Below are 17,010 nucleotides of genomic sequence, written 5' to 3'. Positions count from 1 at the left end.
CAGCCTCTACGGATTCTCTCTCGCTCCGCCTCCGAGCCTGACGTCTTCGGTGCGGTTAGTGATGACGCTGAAATCAAGATGCAAATTTCCCTCCCCCGTCCTCACACGTTCACCGACGGTGGCTTCTTCTCGTCGCCGCCTCCGCCCAATTTCATGGAGGTAAAACTTTGTTTTTAATTTATTTTAAAATTATCATTATTGGGTTAACATTTTTGACAAAGGATAAGTTGTTGTTGTTGGTTTTTCATTTTTTTTTTTTTTGAGTTGAGTGCTGGTAACCGTTATTTCTTAAGTTATAGATGAGAGAGATTGTCTGTAATTTATTTCCTAATTTAATCAACTTTATTTCGTACATTTTACTAAATTTAGGTGAAGAAAGCGGTAAATAAATAATTCAAATTAGATCCTAAGTTATTTTTAAAAATTTGTTGTTGACATAAGTTGTTTTTAATTGTATATAAACATTCGAATCTTCATATTTATAAATTACACCCTCGAAGCTGTTAAATCATTTCGAACAATTCACCTCTTGTTGCAATATTCCTTGCGTAATTATTACCAAATGTTATTAACTCGACGAGTTAATAAATATTTGCATTTTATTTGGAAAGGGGAAGAACTGCCGCCTAATATAAAACTAGGAGACAAACAAAATGCTACTTTTGAAAGGTTTTTGTTCGGTTTTGAGGGTGTGAATTGGAAATATAGAAGATCTGGGCGGGGGGTTGCATAGAATGACAAAAATCCTTGAACAATAATGTTGAAATCATAGATAAAATTTACCATTAGCTTTTATTAGGTTGAAGTTAATTGTTTGTTTTTTTAAATTTAGGAGGCGAAGGTGGTTGTGAGCGTCACAGTGGAGGGGAGCCCGGGCCCGGTGAGGGCGATGGTGAAGCTCGGTGCCACCGTCAATGAGACCATCGGAGTTGTCGTCGATCGATACAAGAGAGAAGGGAGGAGTCCGAAATTGGATCAGGAGAGGGCGGATTGTTTCGAACTCCATCACTCCCATTTTAGCTTAGAAAGTAAGACCTTTCTTTTTCTTCCAAAATTTCGTATTTTCCACCGTGCAAACCGTAAGAATATTTTTCTATTTAATACGTACATGTTAGTTATAATGGTTGTTGAGTTTATTATTGATGTTCATCCTATTTTAAAATAACATCGATATCAGCTTACTAGTAAAGCCAACGATCATTAAGGGGCTGTTTGGATCATTAAGGGGCTGTTTGGATGCTTTTAAGAAACTAGAGTATTTATAACACAAAATAAAAAGTGGTTATCCACCTCACCACTTTCCATTTGAGTGTTTACATTGTTTGGTTAGGAATCTTTATGAATCCTAAAATAATAGTATTACATTGTTTGGATAGTATAATGTAAACTAAAGTATTTATGACACAAAATGGAAAGTGGGTATCCAACTCACCACTTTCTACAAGGTTTTAATTTTATTATTATTTTTTTGGACACATTTATGATATTATGTCAGCTTTCCAACAAAATCATTCCTAATTTTGGTGATTTTGCTTTCGGTGACACCTCATCAAAAGGTGTAAGTTTTTCATGTAAAAAAGAATTTAAACAAACAATGTAAAGTGATGAAAATTAACATTCGGACCCATTTTTTTACACTTTCCATACTTTTACATGGTAAATACATACAACCAAACAGCCCCTAAAGTTAAAATAAATATAAAATATGAGAATATGATATATGTTAAATTTAAAACAAATCATAATCGTTTAATTTAACTAGTGTCAGTAAGTACGATTTAAAAAAAGTACGAGAAATATATGAACGCGAGGGAGAGTCGGTAAGCGGGAGAAATAAATATCATGTAACAAGTAGGGCGCGTACGGGGAAAGAAAAGGACGTCGGAATTGGATACTGGCGTGCTCAACCGTCTAACGAATCACATGGTGACACGTCAGCGGCTATTTTGACTAACGTTGCGTTCTGATTAGATGAGTGTGGACTCCACTAATATTGTTTCTAAGAGGGAGAGAGAGAGAGAGTACCAATACTGATGTCATGATGTGTAAAACAAAGTCTTAAGGCGCATAACGAAGTAGTTGAATTTTTTTAATTTGTGGAGAGCAACTTGAGTCTGGCGATATAATTACTGGTAAATGACAGAGGTTTCTTGATGCAAGCTCATCATGCTTACGTTTTTTGTTCGGAAGTAGAAAAGTTAGAACTTCATGCTGATGGGCTTACCCATTTTGTGCTTTGCTCTATGCCTAAGAGCATCTAATTGGACTAGCGCGATTAGGAAAATGTTATATTTACTGAAATTGAATAACTTAAATGCTTTTTGCTAATTTTCAAACTGAAATATCTGTTGCAGATATTACCTAATAAGTATTTATGGTCACTTTTAAATTATTTGTCATTTTTTGGTAAAAATAACAATGTCTATTAGTGGACTTGAGTACTAATTTAATGACTATATTTCACAAATATTACAGTTACAAAATGGTATCACTAAATAAATAAAGTCACCTTTTCTTTTACGCAGCAAAGGCTGGGAATATATTTCCCCTCCTATTCTCTCAAAATAAATAAATAAATAAATAAAGTTATGACATTAAGAAAAGTACTTATAAAAGTATACTAAAATAGTTTTATTTAATTGGAAAGCATCCCTAGTTAACCCAAATTTGATAGTGCTAACTAGACTACATACTCTAAATTAGTTTTGTACTGCAAAGAAACATAACTATGGGTTCCTTTTTGAGAATTGTTATAAAGATTTATGGGTCGTCAAGAATCTAATAATTTTGAGCAAAAAAAGAGACTTTTGAGCTTTAGGGAAGAGAGGAGACTTTTGAGCAAAAAAAGTCTTGTTTCATTCATTGTATTGAAGTGCTTAAATACAAGAGTAAGTGGAGATGTTCTAGAATCCTAACCGATGTGAGACTAAAATAAAGGAAAGAAGATATCCTAATAATAATATATCTAACACCCCCTGTCAAACTCACGGTTAGTAGAGAACAGTGAATTTGGATAAGATGAGTAAAATTTTGCATAGATGGTTGTTGGCATGGCTTGGCGAGAGGCGGTTGAATTGGAGCACATCGGTGGCGAGAATTGCAGGCAGCGATCTCATGTTATTGCAATGGTGATTGATAGTCATGTGATGGTTGCGAGAGGGCGAAATAAATATCATGCAACAAGGGCGCATATGGGGAAAGAAAAGGACGTCGGAGTTGGATACCGGCGTGCTCAATAGGGGTGCATTCGGTTCGGATACGGCTCGGATATGATGTTTACCATATTTATATCCGCTTACCCATCTCGGATACGGATACGGATACAGATACAACTATAACTTGGTAAGGAAAATTCATATCTGTATGCGCCAAAATCGGATATGGTTACAGATATAGATGCGGATATATAAATGGATATGCATGCGGATACAAAACGGATATGAGAAAACTAGATAGTTGAGAAAAATATAGTTCATGTGATACAAAAAAGTTCGTTAATATGTTCATTATAGCGAAAAAGCTAGGATTACACATTTTGATCATCAAAATTAACCACAAATCCATAATCTAAGAATTAAAACTATCATAAGAGCATGACCAATATGTATTCGGGTATTTCAGATAGGATACAGATATTTCACTACAAAACCATATTTGTTACTATATCCTATCAGTTATAAAGTTGAGCAACCATATCCGTATCCTAACGGATACGTTTACGGATATTTCCTCGGATACTAGCACCCCTAGTGCTCAACCGTCTAACAAATCACATGATGACACGTCGCAGCTATTTTGACTAAGGTTGCACTCTGATTAGATGAGTGTGGACTCCACTAATATTGTTTCTAGAGAGAGAGATAGTACCAATATGTGATGTCATGATGTGTAAAACAAAGTCTAAGGCGCATAACAAAGTAGTTGAATTTTTTTAGTTTGTGGAGAGCACTTGAGTCTGGCAATATAATTATTGGTAAGAAATTTCTTGATGCAAGCTCATGCTTCCATTTTTTGTTCGGAAGTAGAAAAGTTAGAACTTCATGCTGATGCGCTTACCCATATTGTACTTGTTCTATGCCTAAGAGCAACTAATTGGACTAGCGCAATTAGGAAAATGTTATATTTACTGAAATTGAATAACTTAAACTGAAATATCTTTTGCAGATATTACCTAATAAGTATTTATGGTCACTTTTAAATTATTTCTAGTTTTTTGGCCAAATAACAATGTCTATTAGTGGACTTTAGTACTAATTTAATGTCTATATGTCACAAATATTATAATTACAAATGGTTTCACTAAATAAATAAAGTCACCGTTCTTTTATGCAACAAAGGCTGGGATTATATTTCCCCTCCTATTCTCTCAAAATAAATAAATAAATAAAGTTATGACACTAAGAAAAGTACATATAAAATATATTAAAATAGTTTGCTTCAATTGGAAAGCATCCCTAGTTAACCAAAAATTGATAGTGCTAACTGGACTACATGCTCTAAATTAGTTTTGTAGTGCAAGAAACATAACTATGGGTTCCATTTTGAGAATTGCTACGAAGATTTATGAGTCGTCAAGAATCTAATTTTGTTTCGTTTAGTACTGTTAAGAATAGAGCTTTAGGGAAGAGAAGAGACTTTTGAGAAAAGAAACTTTTGAGCAAAAAAGGACTTGTTTTATTCATTGTACTGGACTGCTTAAATACAAGAGTAAGAGGAGATTTTCTAGAATCCTAATCGATGTGGGACCAAAATAAAGGAAAGCATATATCCTAATACTAATATATCTAATACCCCACGTCAAACTCACGGTTGGTAAAGAACAATTGAGTTTGGATAAGTTAAGAAAATTTTTGCATTGATGGTTGTTGGCATCGCTTGGTGGGAAGTGGTTGAATTGGAGCACATCGGTGGCTGGATTGCAGGAAGGGAGATCATGTTATTGCAGTGATGATTGATAGTCATGTATGATGGTTGCGAGAGTGTGAACCTGCAGTCGGGGGAGTAGGCGTGGTGACTTGATCTTTCAATGGGTGAGGTATGGTGTTGCAGCAGTGATTGACGGTCACGCATGGTGATCGCGAGAGGCGGACTTGCGGTTGCGAGATGAGCCACGATGACTGGATCTTGCAAGCATTTGTGAGTGAAAAGCGCTTGGCTAGAGAGAGCTTGGCCAGAGGATAGCCAAGGAGCGAAAAATCTCACTAAGGTAATTCGTCGAACACCTTGTGTGCGCGTGATGAATAGTTTGTGCAATTACACCAACCGGAGCAGTGATGTTGTTGGTAGGCAAAGGTTTGTAGTGGAGGAACTGCTAGGGTTTCATGAGGCAAGAGTTTGTAGCGGTAGGGTTTGGACGAGGGTTGAAGCCGCAAGAACGATGATGACCAAGGGGTCCAACCTAGTCGAAGCTTATCGACAACGACAATGAGGGTTATCCTTGGCAGCGATGGTGGCCAAGAAGATGTTGCTATCAAAGTTGGTGTCGAAGCAGCGAGGTTCAAGATTAATAGTAAGTCGAATAGGACAATAGTCTGCGGGTGAATAGCACCTCGAATGAACAGTGGCGTTCGGTAAAGGTTAGGGCAAGGATTTTGTAGTGAGCAGAGAACGATGAGAGATTGTAAGTGATGAGGCAGTGCGTCAAGATTGAATCAAGTGTCAAGGTCGCCGAGGGGAAGCACAGAGTTTTCAGCAAAACCCCCTCGGTAGCTCGATCTGGAGGAAGAACAAAAAGGTTTCTCTGGGATCAAGATGATGACTTTGATATCATATTAAATGCAGAGCAAACTAGGAGAAAAGGATTGATTGGATGACTCTGATACCATAATAAGAATAGAGCTTTAGGGAAGAGAAGAGACTTTTGAGAAAAAACAGATTTTTAAGGGAAAAATACTTGTTTTATTCATTGTATTAAACTGCTTAGAGTAAGAGGAGATGTTCTAGAATCCTAATCGATGTGGGACTAAAAAAAAAAAAAACAGATATCCTAATACAACTATATTTAACAAGTACAAGAGTAGTTTAGAATTAATTTGTAGTTTAGTTGTCTCTACTCACGGCAAATGCGTGCCATGTTGTTAGCTATTACTTACACACTTAAAATCCAAAGAACACCATTTCTCTTTTAGAATGAGATTCAAATGTGACGATAAATTACTGTTTTGCTTTTAATTTATAGATAGATTAATTTAGTTTTTGATCTAAATTTAAGCCAAACTTTTTAACTCTTTGTCATGTAATTCTCTCTGTTAAATATTATAGTTAGGTTCTTTTGTATTCTTTTATTTTAATTGCACATTGCTTGAGATACTAGACCCACTCCTCTTACTCTTGTTTATGAACACGTCAATGTAATGATGGATATAATTATTTTCTCCCAAAAGCTTTATATTTATCTCTCTCTATGCCCACATATTATAGAAGGTGAGTCTACAACTTACCCTTTAGTACACGACATGATCATTTTAACTTAGTAAAAGTAGATTTTTGCTGTCAGGTTTGAACAAGAGTAACAAAATTGGAGAAGTAGGGAGCAGGAGTTTCTATCTTCGCAAGAGTTTCGACGGCCAAAGTTTCGACTCTCCAAGCGACGGAAGAGACTCGATGAGAGGCAGCGAAATCGAGCTTCCAGATCATTGCACGCTTCAGGTTGTTCCTCCTCCTCCTGCTCAACTTTTCTTCTCTTTTATAGCTAAAAGATTAAGCAAGATGAAGCGGAGAACAAAAAAGCTTTGGAGGGTCGTTCTCTGCATAACTTGTATGTAACCATAAGAAAAACTGTGAATAGTTCTGATCTATATATCTCTAAGATACATATTAGATCTTTTGTTCATAGAGATGTCAACTGTAATATTGGCTGTCTAATTATGTGACAAGTGTATTGTATATGTGAAAGTTTAGATAAAGAAAGAAAATGACGTTTGCTCTTGAGAGGTAATGTGCTTAGTGTGCTTAGATTTGTGGTCTCTCAATGACCGCGAAAGAGAAATGATTCGAGAGAAATTGGTCTTGTCTATTTGGTATTCAGTTGTAGCAATTATTAAAACAATGAAAACTAAACTCGTGCCTTATTTTATATATCTTTGCTCCCACCTCATGGGCAACCAAAGTTCGGATTTGTGGAAAATGAAATAAGAATCAGAAAAGAAAATTTAGCAATGTTATTATACATCTACTCACTTTCAGAAATCAAAACATGCATCCTAAACTTATTGGAAGGTGAAAACAGGAAGGTAACTTGCTCCAAAAAAATTCACTCGAAAAACTTGTTCCAAATTTATTGATATACAGAGGGGGGAAATATAGGAGAGAATCTTAGGTTATTCAAAAGCAATAAATGATAGGAAATGAATTGATGCAATGTCACGACGATCACTATGACCTTCATATATTTGTAATGTCTATAGCGTTAAATTATGCACCATAGCTGAGATGTCATGAACCATAAATTCGCATATTATACATCTAAATATTTACTTTTGATGTCAAACAACCGTATTACTTTCGACCTTAAATAATGCCAAACCATGACTATTGAGGGAGTCTATCTAAAACTTACTTCCCTTTTTTGGTTGGACTAAAAGTTAAAACTTAATAATGAAACATGTTGTAACAAAAGGGGGAGATGCATGTACTAATAATATAGAACTGAGGTGAGATAGAGTTGCGCGTGCAAATAACCCAAACATTTTTCTCGAAGATACAATTATTGTTTGCTAATCAGTCTTTGGGTGCAAGTCCCTTAATTAGCCACTTGATTAAGGAGCTATACATTTAGCTCCACTTGCTATTATCTTTGCTAGCTCTCATCACATGAGGACAGGATACAAATAATCTCTTCTGCTTGGTTTCTTCCGAGTCCCCACAACAGCTTCCACCCTCTTTCTTTCATCTTTTTCTAAATAAATCCCCAGTACATAGTTTTTATCCAAAAAATTTGTGAAGATTTTTTGGATAAGCCAAGTTGTCAACTAAATATAAAAGAATCCAAGGCTATCCTTTTCAAAGCCGGCACTTTCAACTGAAAAAGTAAAGTTTAGCTTGATGTAAGCTAAGATTTAGCTCGATGATAAACTGAATGGACTTATTACCTAAGATATTTCTTGCTTTTCTTCAATAATGACGCTCTAAAAGTGCACCGAATTTTTGTTATTAAAGAAAAGTTTGTGTAGATATTTTTAAGGAATTATAGTGTGGATTAAGTATTTACATGTGACTTCCATTAGTTAGTTACATTTTTTCCTTTTTTAAAGACGGTCGTTGAACACATGATCCCATCGTTCTATTAATAAGAGTTTAACAGAACATCCCAAAAATACAAAGCATGCTGAAGCACAAAGGAAAAAAAAAAGACTAACTTCCCTTAGTTACTTAAGACTCACCTTTACCATTGAACAAGGTTAATTAACTGGGCGTCTATTCAAATTTAAGCAGTTATTTTACCAAACAATACTTTCTCCCATATACAAGTAACGCAAAATTATCATTTCACGTTTAATTGGGGAAAGAAAAAGTTGTTGGCTCCTTTGTCATATTGTTTCTTTCTTTTTCTTTTTTGGGTGGGAAAAAAGAAAAATATGAGTACCGACTGACGTTGCGTTTCCTTTGTGGTAAGGGCTTTTCAAAAAAATTCTAGAAATTAAGGTTCCAGTTTCTACGTATCACTATAATCTATTATTATGTGAGGTTCCTCTGTTGATTCCCCTAGCTTCAATTCGGCCATGATTGAACCTGAAACACTTCAAGAAGAGAAAATTGAGATAGTTGAGAGAGAATTGAGGGAGAAGGTGAACAGAGACTTGAGTTTGAGAAGAACAGAATCCTATTTCATTCATTCATTCATGAGTTTCTTTTGATTTTTACACTTCGTTATTTATACAAAACTCTGAGTTACAAGACTGTGCATGTGCACCAACAGAAAACAGTTTAAGCAGTTGAGCTGGAACCGAACACTTATCACAAAGGACCCTTATTTAACAGTCTTTGCACATTTATTCCTCCACTTTGCATATTTGCCCTCCTGCTTCCCAATTACTGTGTGTATCAGTCATTCCTTGTATATCAGTCCATAGCTTCAAGTCTTCAGCTTCAGCTCCAGGTTCTCAGCTTCCAAGGCCCTCTGCTCAGTTAACAGATTCCGCTTCTTCAGCTCCTGCGCCATCTTCAGTTCCTGCTCCTGACAATTCTCTCCCCTTAAATTGGACCTTGTCTCAAGGTCCATTGTAGGAAACCTTCTATAGCAATCAGAGCAGCTGAGACGGAAGAAATTGAGGCCCCATTGAAGATTTAGGCGTCTCCTCACTGATGTTGACCTTGTCAAGGCAAAGATTGGGCAGTCTGGGCGACAACGAGAAAGAAGAGAAACCATATGACCATTCTTTGTGTAAACAAAGAGAGCATCCACCCCCAAATTGTTCGCCATTTTTGCAGTTGAATTGCAAATCTCTTCTGAGATTTTATTCGTGAAAGATGATGCCACATTCGGGAGCTTCATAGCTTCACGACGCTTCTCTTCTCTCCACCATCGTTCAATCCTTAGGCTCACACTTCTTAAAACAGTTAAAACTGTTTCTGGGTATTGCCCTATGACAGACTCACCAGAAAGTATCAATGCATCAGCCCTTTGCCTTACAGCTTCAGAAACATCGGCAACTTCAGCTCGTGTAGGTGTAGGATACTTAATCATAGAATCCAGGAGTTGAGAAGCAACAATGACTGGCTTACTCAGCTGCCTACACATTTTAACAACCCTGTGTTGAGCTGAAGGAACCTATTCTGATGGAACTTGAGCGCCCAAGTCTCCTCGTGCTATCATGGCTCCATCTGAAGCCCGAATGATTTCTTCTAAGTTCTTCAAGGAATCAATACTCTCGATTTTTGCGATCACTGAAATGTCACTGTCCCGACATCCAGTAGCTATGTAACATTTGAGATGATTGGTGATTTCTACAGACTTGACAAATGAAACTGCAATGAAGTCCATGTGAAAACGGCGAAGAAATTGTGAAAAACGTGAAAAATAACCCAAAACAGACTCTACCACACCCTGGTGTGGTGTCTGCCATGGGTGTGGCAGAATCTGCCCTGTCTGTCATGGGTGTGGTCTGCGCTACACCCTGGTATGGCAGAATCTGTCTTGTCTGTCATGGGTGTGGTCTGCGTCACACCCTGGTGTGGCAGATTCGTTTTTAGAATCCTAATCTATTTGGGATTGTGTTTTATTATAAATAGGACCATATTTTTTAGGATTTCTTAAGGAGAGAAAATGAGAGAATTAGCATTGTTTTGAGCACTTTGAGAGGGAGATATTATGAGAGAGTTGAGAGCTTTGGTTAGGGTTATATTTGAGTGATTTTGTGAGTTGTAACCCGTTGTATTTCTCCTCCATATAGTGAAATCTCCCCATCCTCTCCCCGTGGATGTAGGCAATTGCCGAACCACGTAAATTTCTGTGTTTGTGTGTGATTTTGGTCGTTATTTTGTGAATTGCACTCGTGTTTGGTTGTGATTTTGGTCGTTATTTTGTGAATTGCACTCGTGTTTGGTTTTGGTTTTCTTCTCTCATCGCTCACCGACTCGTTTGGTTGTCGAGCACGCTTCCGCACGGCGCGCGACAAGTGGTATCAAAGCTCAGATTTCAGAACTAGGGTTTTGGATTAGATGGAGGAAGATTTAGTTGGAAGCTTGGTTCTTGGAGTTCTAGGTTTTGGTGGAGTTAGGGTTTGAAGTTACCATTGAGATCTCGCTTTCCTCGTGTGGTTAAGAGTTCTATTTGGAATCCAATCTAGGGTTCAGTTGGGTAACTTCTAAATTCTATAAAGTTTAAATCTTTCTTTGCAATTTGGAGTTTATGATTATGAGTGAAGAAGTTGGTGAAAGCAGCAAGATGACGGGTACAGTTCAAGTGGGTTTTTAGAACACTAAGATTAGTGTAGTAAAATATGACGGCAAAATCAATTTTGGTTTATGGATGAGCGACGTACATGATGCGCTCAATGCTCAAAATTTGGAGGAGACCATCATGATCGATGTGAGGCCACCTAAATATGAAGAGGCGGTATGGGAGAAGATGAATAGGAATGCTTGTGGGGTGATCAGGTCCTGTTTGGAATAGGAACTGAAATATGATGTGATTGGGGTGACGTCTGCAATGAAGATGTGGGAAATTCTCAACAATAAGTATCTCACAAAGAGTGTTGAGAACATGTTGCACTTGCTGCGAAGACTCTTCAGATTTCAGATTTCAGATGTCCAGAGGTACCTCGCTAGCGCCTCATGTGAACAACTACACTAAATTGTTGTCGGACTTGGCGAATGTTGATGAGAAGATATCGGATGAATACAAGGCGATTATTTTGTTGGTCTCCTTACCGAATGAGGAGTATGATACCTTCGTGCTCACTTTGTTGAACGGGAGATCTTCTATCAGCTATAGTGAAGTGACTAACGTATTGACCAATTATGATTTGAGGAGGAAGGATAATGAGACTTCTCACGCTAGTACTTCAGGAGAGACCTTGTCGACGAGAGATAGAAGCTCATATCCGAAATATGGTAATCGAGGAAGGTCAAAGTCAAGAGGTCGTCACCAGCTTGGAAAGAACCAATGTGCATTCTGCAAGGAGCAGGGATATTGGAAGAGAGACTGCCAAAGGTCAAAGAAAAGGAGAATAGCAAGAATAAGGGCCCGAAGGCCAATAAGGTGAATGTTGTGAAAGACGGTGATTCCGATGATTCGAGCTTTTCTCTTTTGATTACTCCGGAGGTGAACCATTTGGATGCATCGGATTGGATGCTTGATTCTGGCGCTACTTATCATGTGACTCCTAGGAGAGATTGGTTTTCATCGTTTGAGAGACTCGATGAGGGTGTTGTTGTCATGGGAAATGATCAATCCTGTGGCATTTGTGGGATAGGTACTGTGAGGATTCGGATGCACGATGGAGTAGTCTGTGAGTTTAAGGAGGTGAGATTCGTTCCTCAACTAAAGAAAAATCTTATCTCAGTTGGAGTTTTGGAGGCTAAAGGATTCAAGGTGACATTTGAGAACGCTGTAGCGAAGGTTACTACGGGATCTTTGGTGGTGATGAAGGGAGTCCGCAGTTAAAATTTATACTATCTGAAGGGGAGCACCGAGATTGGCCAGGTTGCTTCGGCTACTTCAGAGGCGGACATGAGTAGGCTTTGGCATTACAGGTTAGGGCACACAGGAGAAAAGTCACTGCAGACATTGTACAAGCAGGGGCTATTAAGGGAGCCAAGAGTGGAAAAATTGAGTTCTGTGATCACTGTGTTCTTGGCAAGAAGACGAAGGTGAAGTTCGGGACTGCCATTCATCAGATGAGGGGCATCCTAGACTACGTGCACACAGATGTTTGGGGTCCCACCAAGACTGCATCACTTGGTGGTAGACATTGGTTCGTCACTTTTGTAGATAACTATTCTAGGCGTTGTTGGATGTACACCATGACGAAGAAGAGTGAAGTCCTAGATTTGTTTGTGGAATGGAAGAAGAGATTGGAACTGTAGACTGGGAGAAAGATCAAGACGTTGCAATCCGACAACGGCGGCGAGTATACTTCAGACCCCTTTCAGCAACTATGTCGAGACGAGGGCATAGAGAGACACTTCACAGTTAGTCATACACCGCAGCAGAATGGGGTGGCAGAGAGGTTAAATCGGTCTTTGCTGGAGAAGATTCGATGTTTATTAGCGCATAGTGGTTTGGAGAAGATCTTTTAGGCTGAGGCACTTTCATATGCGAGTCACCTCATTAATAGGCTGCATTCATCTGCGATTGAGAGAAAGACCCCTATGGAGATGTGGTCGGGAGAGACAGCACATGACTATGACCAGCTTAAGGTATTTGGTTGCCCTGCATATTATCATGTTAGAACTGATAAATTAGAACCTCGAGCTAGGAAGGCCATATTTGTAGGATTCAAGCGTGGTGTCAAGGGATACAAGCTTTGGGATCCAGTTGATAAGAAGATTGTGCTGAGTAGGGACGTCACATTCGATGAGGCTTCTATCTTGAAGCTTCCCAGCTCTCATCAGGTGGAGAGCGACCCGACGAAGGAGATATCGCAGGTGGTGGAGATCGATGCAGCTCCACATTATCCAGATGATACAGTATCTATTAGAGTACCGACTGAGGTAACGCCAGACGAGCACGATGATGACACGGGGGATACGCATACTGATGTGCATGATCATGGACCGACGGCTCAGGTTCAGGATTCTATTGCGGTTCGGAGACAGAGGAGAGACATACGGGTACCAGCACGGTATGCCGACACAGTTGCATATGCACTTCCGGTGGAGAGTATCGATGAGATGATACCTACTACTTTCAGCGTATGCACTTCCGGTGGAGAGTATCGATGAGTTAGTGCCTACTACATTCAGAGAGGCCGAGCAGAGTTCGGAGGCTGATTCGTGGCAGGGGGCTATGCAGGAGGAGATGGAGTCTCTTCATAAGAACGATACATGGGAGCTTGTTGAGCTTCCAAAGGGGCGGAAGGAGATTAGGTGCAAGTGGGTATACACGAAGAAGAAGGGCATTAAGGGCACTCCATTGAGGTTCAAAGCTAGGTTGGTTGCGAAGGGCTATGCACAGGAGGAAGGTATTGACTATAATGAGGTTTTCCCTCCGGTGGTGAAGCATTCTTCGATTCGGATTCTGCTAGCTTTGGTGGCACAGTATGGATTAGAGTTAGGTCAGTTGGATGTGAATACAACATTTCTTCATGGTGATCTTGATGAAAAAATATATATGACTCGGCCATTGAGATTCCGAGCTGCAGGGAAAGATAAGTTAGTTTGCATGTTAAAGAAATCGCTATACGGTTTGAAGCAGTCTCCTCGTCAGTGGTATAAGCGATTTGATGGTTTTATGCTTGGTCATTCATACACTCGGAGCCAGTTTGATCCTTGCGTGTATTTTCACAAGTTGAGAGGAGGTACGTACATCTATTTGTTACTTTATGTCGATGACATGTTGGTTGCCTCAACTTCCAAGTCGGCTATAGATGAGTTAAAAGTTCAGCTTTCAAATGAGTTTGAGATGAAAGACTTGGGTGAGGCCAAACGCATTTTGGGAATGGAGATTGGTAGAGACAAGAAGAATGACAGAATTTGTTTGACACAGGTGGCTTATTTGAAGAAGATACTACAACGATTTCATGTTAGTATGGATACGAAGCCAGTTAGTGTACCATTGGGAGCCCATTTGAAGCTTTCAGCTGGTCTTTCACCAAAGTCAGTTGAAGATCGAGAGTTGATGTTGAAGACTCCATATGCGAGTGCGGTTGGGAGCTTGATGTATGCGATGGTATGTACGAGGCCAGATTTGTCAATGCGATGGTATGTACGAGGCCAGATTTGTCACAGGCGGTGAGCATGGTTTCGAGATACATGCACGATCTAGAAGTGGATCATTGGGACGCCGTGAGATGGATTTTGAGGTATATTCGAGGTACGTTCAATGTTGGTTTGGTTTATGAGCAGGACACTATAGGTGGGCAGCTATGCATTGGCTATGTTGATTCAGATTATGCCGGAGATTTGGATAAGCGTTAGTCTACTACGGGATATGTGTTTACTTTGACCCGTACGCCGGTGTGTTGGAGATGCACCTTACAGTCTACGGTAGCTTTATCTACGATGGAGGCAGAATGTATGGCGGTTACGGAGGCTGTGAAGGAGGCTATTTGACTTCGAGGACTTTTGGAGGAACTTGGTATATCGTAGCGGTCTGTTACCATTCATTGTGATAGCATGAGTGCTATCTATTTGGCGAAGAATCAGGTTTTTCATGCGAAGATGAAGCACATTGACGTTCGTTATCACTTCGTTCGGGATGTTCTTGAAGATGGCGATGTGGAGATTGTGAAAGTCCACACGAAGGATAATCCGGCGGATATGCTCACTAAGGTGGTTTCGAGTAACAAGTTTGATCATTGTCGAAACTTGTTGCACATTCGTGATTGTTGAGGCCGTTGACGGCCATTTGGATGAACTACGGGCGGTTTGATCCCTTGGGAGAGGGGGGTACGTAGGCAACCATATTGGTCTAGTCGAGTTTGGAGAGACGACACATTGGTACTCATGTTGGTGTCGGCTCAGTATTAGGAACACTTCGCCGAGGTGGAGAATTGTGAAAACGACGAAGAAATTATGAAAAACGTGAAAAATAACCCAAAACAGACTCCACCACACCCTGGTGTGGTGTCTGCCATGGGTGTAGCAGAATCTGCCCTATCTGCTATGGGTGTGGTCTGCGCCACACCCTGATGTGGCAGAATCTGTTTTGTCTACCATGGGTATGGTCTGCGCCACACCCTGGTGTGGCAGACTCGTTTTTAGAATCCTAATCTATTTGGGATTGTGTTTTATTATAAATAAGACCACGTTTTTTAGGGTTTCTTAAGGAGAGAAAAGGAAAGAATTAGCATTGTTTTGAGCACTTTGAGAGGGAGATATTGTGAGGGAGTTGAGAGCTTTGGTTAGGGTTATATTTGAGTGATTTTGTGAATTGTAACCCGTTGTATTTCTCCTCCATATAGTGAAATCTCCTCATCCTCTCCCTGTGGACGTAGGTAATTGCCAAACCATGTAAATTCCTGTGTTTGTGTGTGATTTTGGTCGTTATTTTGTGAATTGCACTCGTGTTTGGTTTTGGTTTTCTTCTCCCATCGCTCACCGACTCGTTTGGTTGTCGAGCACGCTTCCGCACGGCACGCGACAATCCACACCTTCAGCAATCCCAAAGTCTATGTCCAACCAGTGCTAGGAGATATTGTAGGAAGCATGGCATTGCGTTCTCGAACTAGACTACCATCTCTCCAGAAAGTAAGATTAGCCATTCCTCCATCCACGAGAAGGTCATCACCAACCTTAACATCTTCAGCAAAGCCATCATAATTGACAATAATGGAGTGGTCTGGGAGCGGTGAGCTAAAAGCTTTGACAGTAAATGTCCATATTTCACCAATGGCTAATACCTTAATATTTGAAAAGCTAAGAGTTGGTATGTCCAACTATCTCATGAACCGAGAATCTGTTGTTGATCTTAAAATTTTAGGCTTTTGAAGTTTTCCACCATAAGCTATGACAGCTTCTTTGAAAGTAGACCACCATGAGTTAGAGTCATTTGTTGTGGTTATTAGAGGACATCCTGTAATATCTGTTATTGATCCTTGCTGTATCAACTGGTATGTCAAATTCCTTGTAGCTGGTGCCCATTCCTCATCAATTCTTTTCTTTAGGAGATCAGGATCTTCTGTAGGAGGAATGCGAATATCAAATCCTGCCTTGGCTTCTGAAGGTTGCATATTCATCACAAAACCCTTCTTCCTGGCAGGAACCTGAGGTGATTCAATAGGAGGATTTGAGCTAGCATTAGCGTACGCCACAAGACCACCAACCTTTTCCTCGAGCTCGGCCCTCGAGATCCCCTCAGGAGGCACCGCTGAAAACCTGAGCCTTCGGCGATCCATTCAAAACGTACAACTTCGTCTTCTAAAAAATCTTCTTCTTCTTGCTTGAGATTGGCCATAGTGGATTTTTGAGCTTTGGCTTTCTCTTGCTTGAGATTGGCCATGGTTGTTTCTTGAGTTTTGGCTTTTGGTGGAGACGAGAAGATTGCGGCTTCTTCTTATCATTTGTAGTACTCATCATCATCAACTTTTGACCCTCCTTTATACCTAAGGTCAACCAGTCCGCATCATCTTTCAACAGGCCACCCTTAAGCATGATCTTTTGTCGTTCAAGAGGTACAATGGCTTTTGAAGATGCAGAGATTGTTGGAGCCATGAAATTCTTGGACATCTTTGAAGAAGAGATTGAAGAGGATCTCAACATTTGATGAAATGGCTTCCCTTCGACGATGGCAGGACGAGCGCCGACGACATTGCCTATGTCTCCGAAGGGTCGACGATTCTTATCGTCTTGAACAGCAATAGTATTCTTGGCTTTTGCTTTTGGTATACCTCCATCAAAACTGTGTGA

General features: G+C 39.6%; 1 protein-coding gene and 1 pseudogene across 1 annotated transcript; one reads left to right on the top strand and one right to left on the bottom strand.

The window, feature by feature from the left end:
- Positions 7 to 6,930, top strand: LOC109837081 (uncharacterized protein At4g22758). The gene is made up of 3 exons (XM_020405165.1): positions 7 to 159; positions 833 to 1,028; positions 6,497 to 6,930. Exons 1-3 carry the CDS (start codon positions 79 to 81, stop codon positions 6,763 to 6,765), a joined length of 546 nt encoding a protein of 181 aa, XP_020260754.1. The 5' UTR covers positions 7 to 78; the 3' UTR covers positions 6,766 to 6,930.
- LOC109838430 lies at positions 9,074 to 16,499 on the bottom strand (annotated as a pseudogene).

The sequence above is a fragment of the Asparagus officinalis genome, chromosome 4 (genome assembly GCF_001876935.1).
Source record: "Asparagus officinalis chromosome 4, Aspof.V1, whole genome shotgun sequence".
NCBI classification, from domain to species: Eukaryota; Viridiplantae; Streptophyta; class Magnoliopsida; order Asparagales; family Asparagaceae; genus Asparagus; species Asparagus officinalis.
Note: the sequence above shows the minus strand (reverse complement) of the source record. Positions and strands in the feature narration are given on the sequence as shown.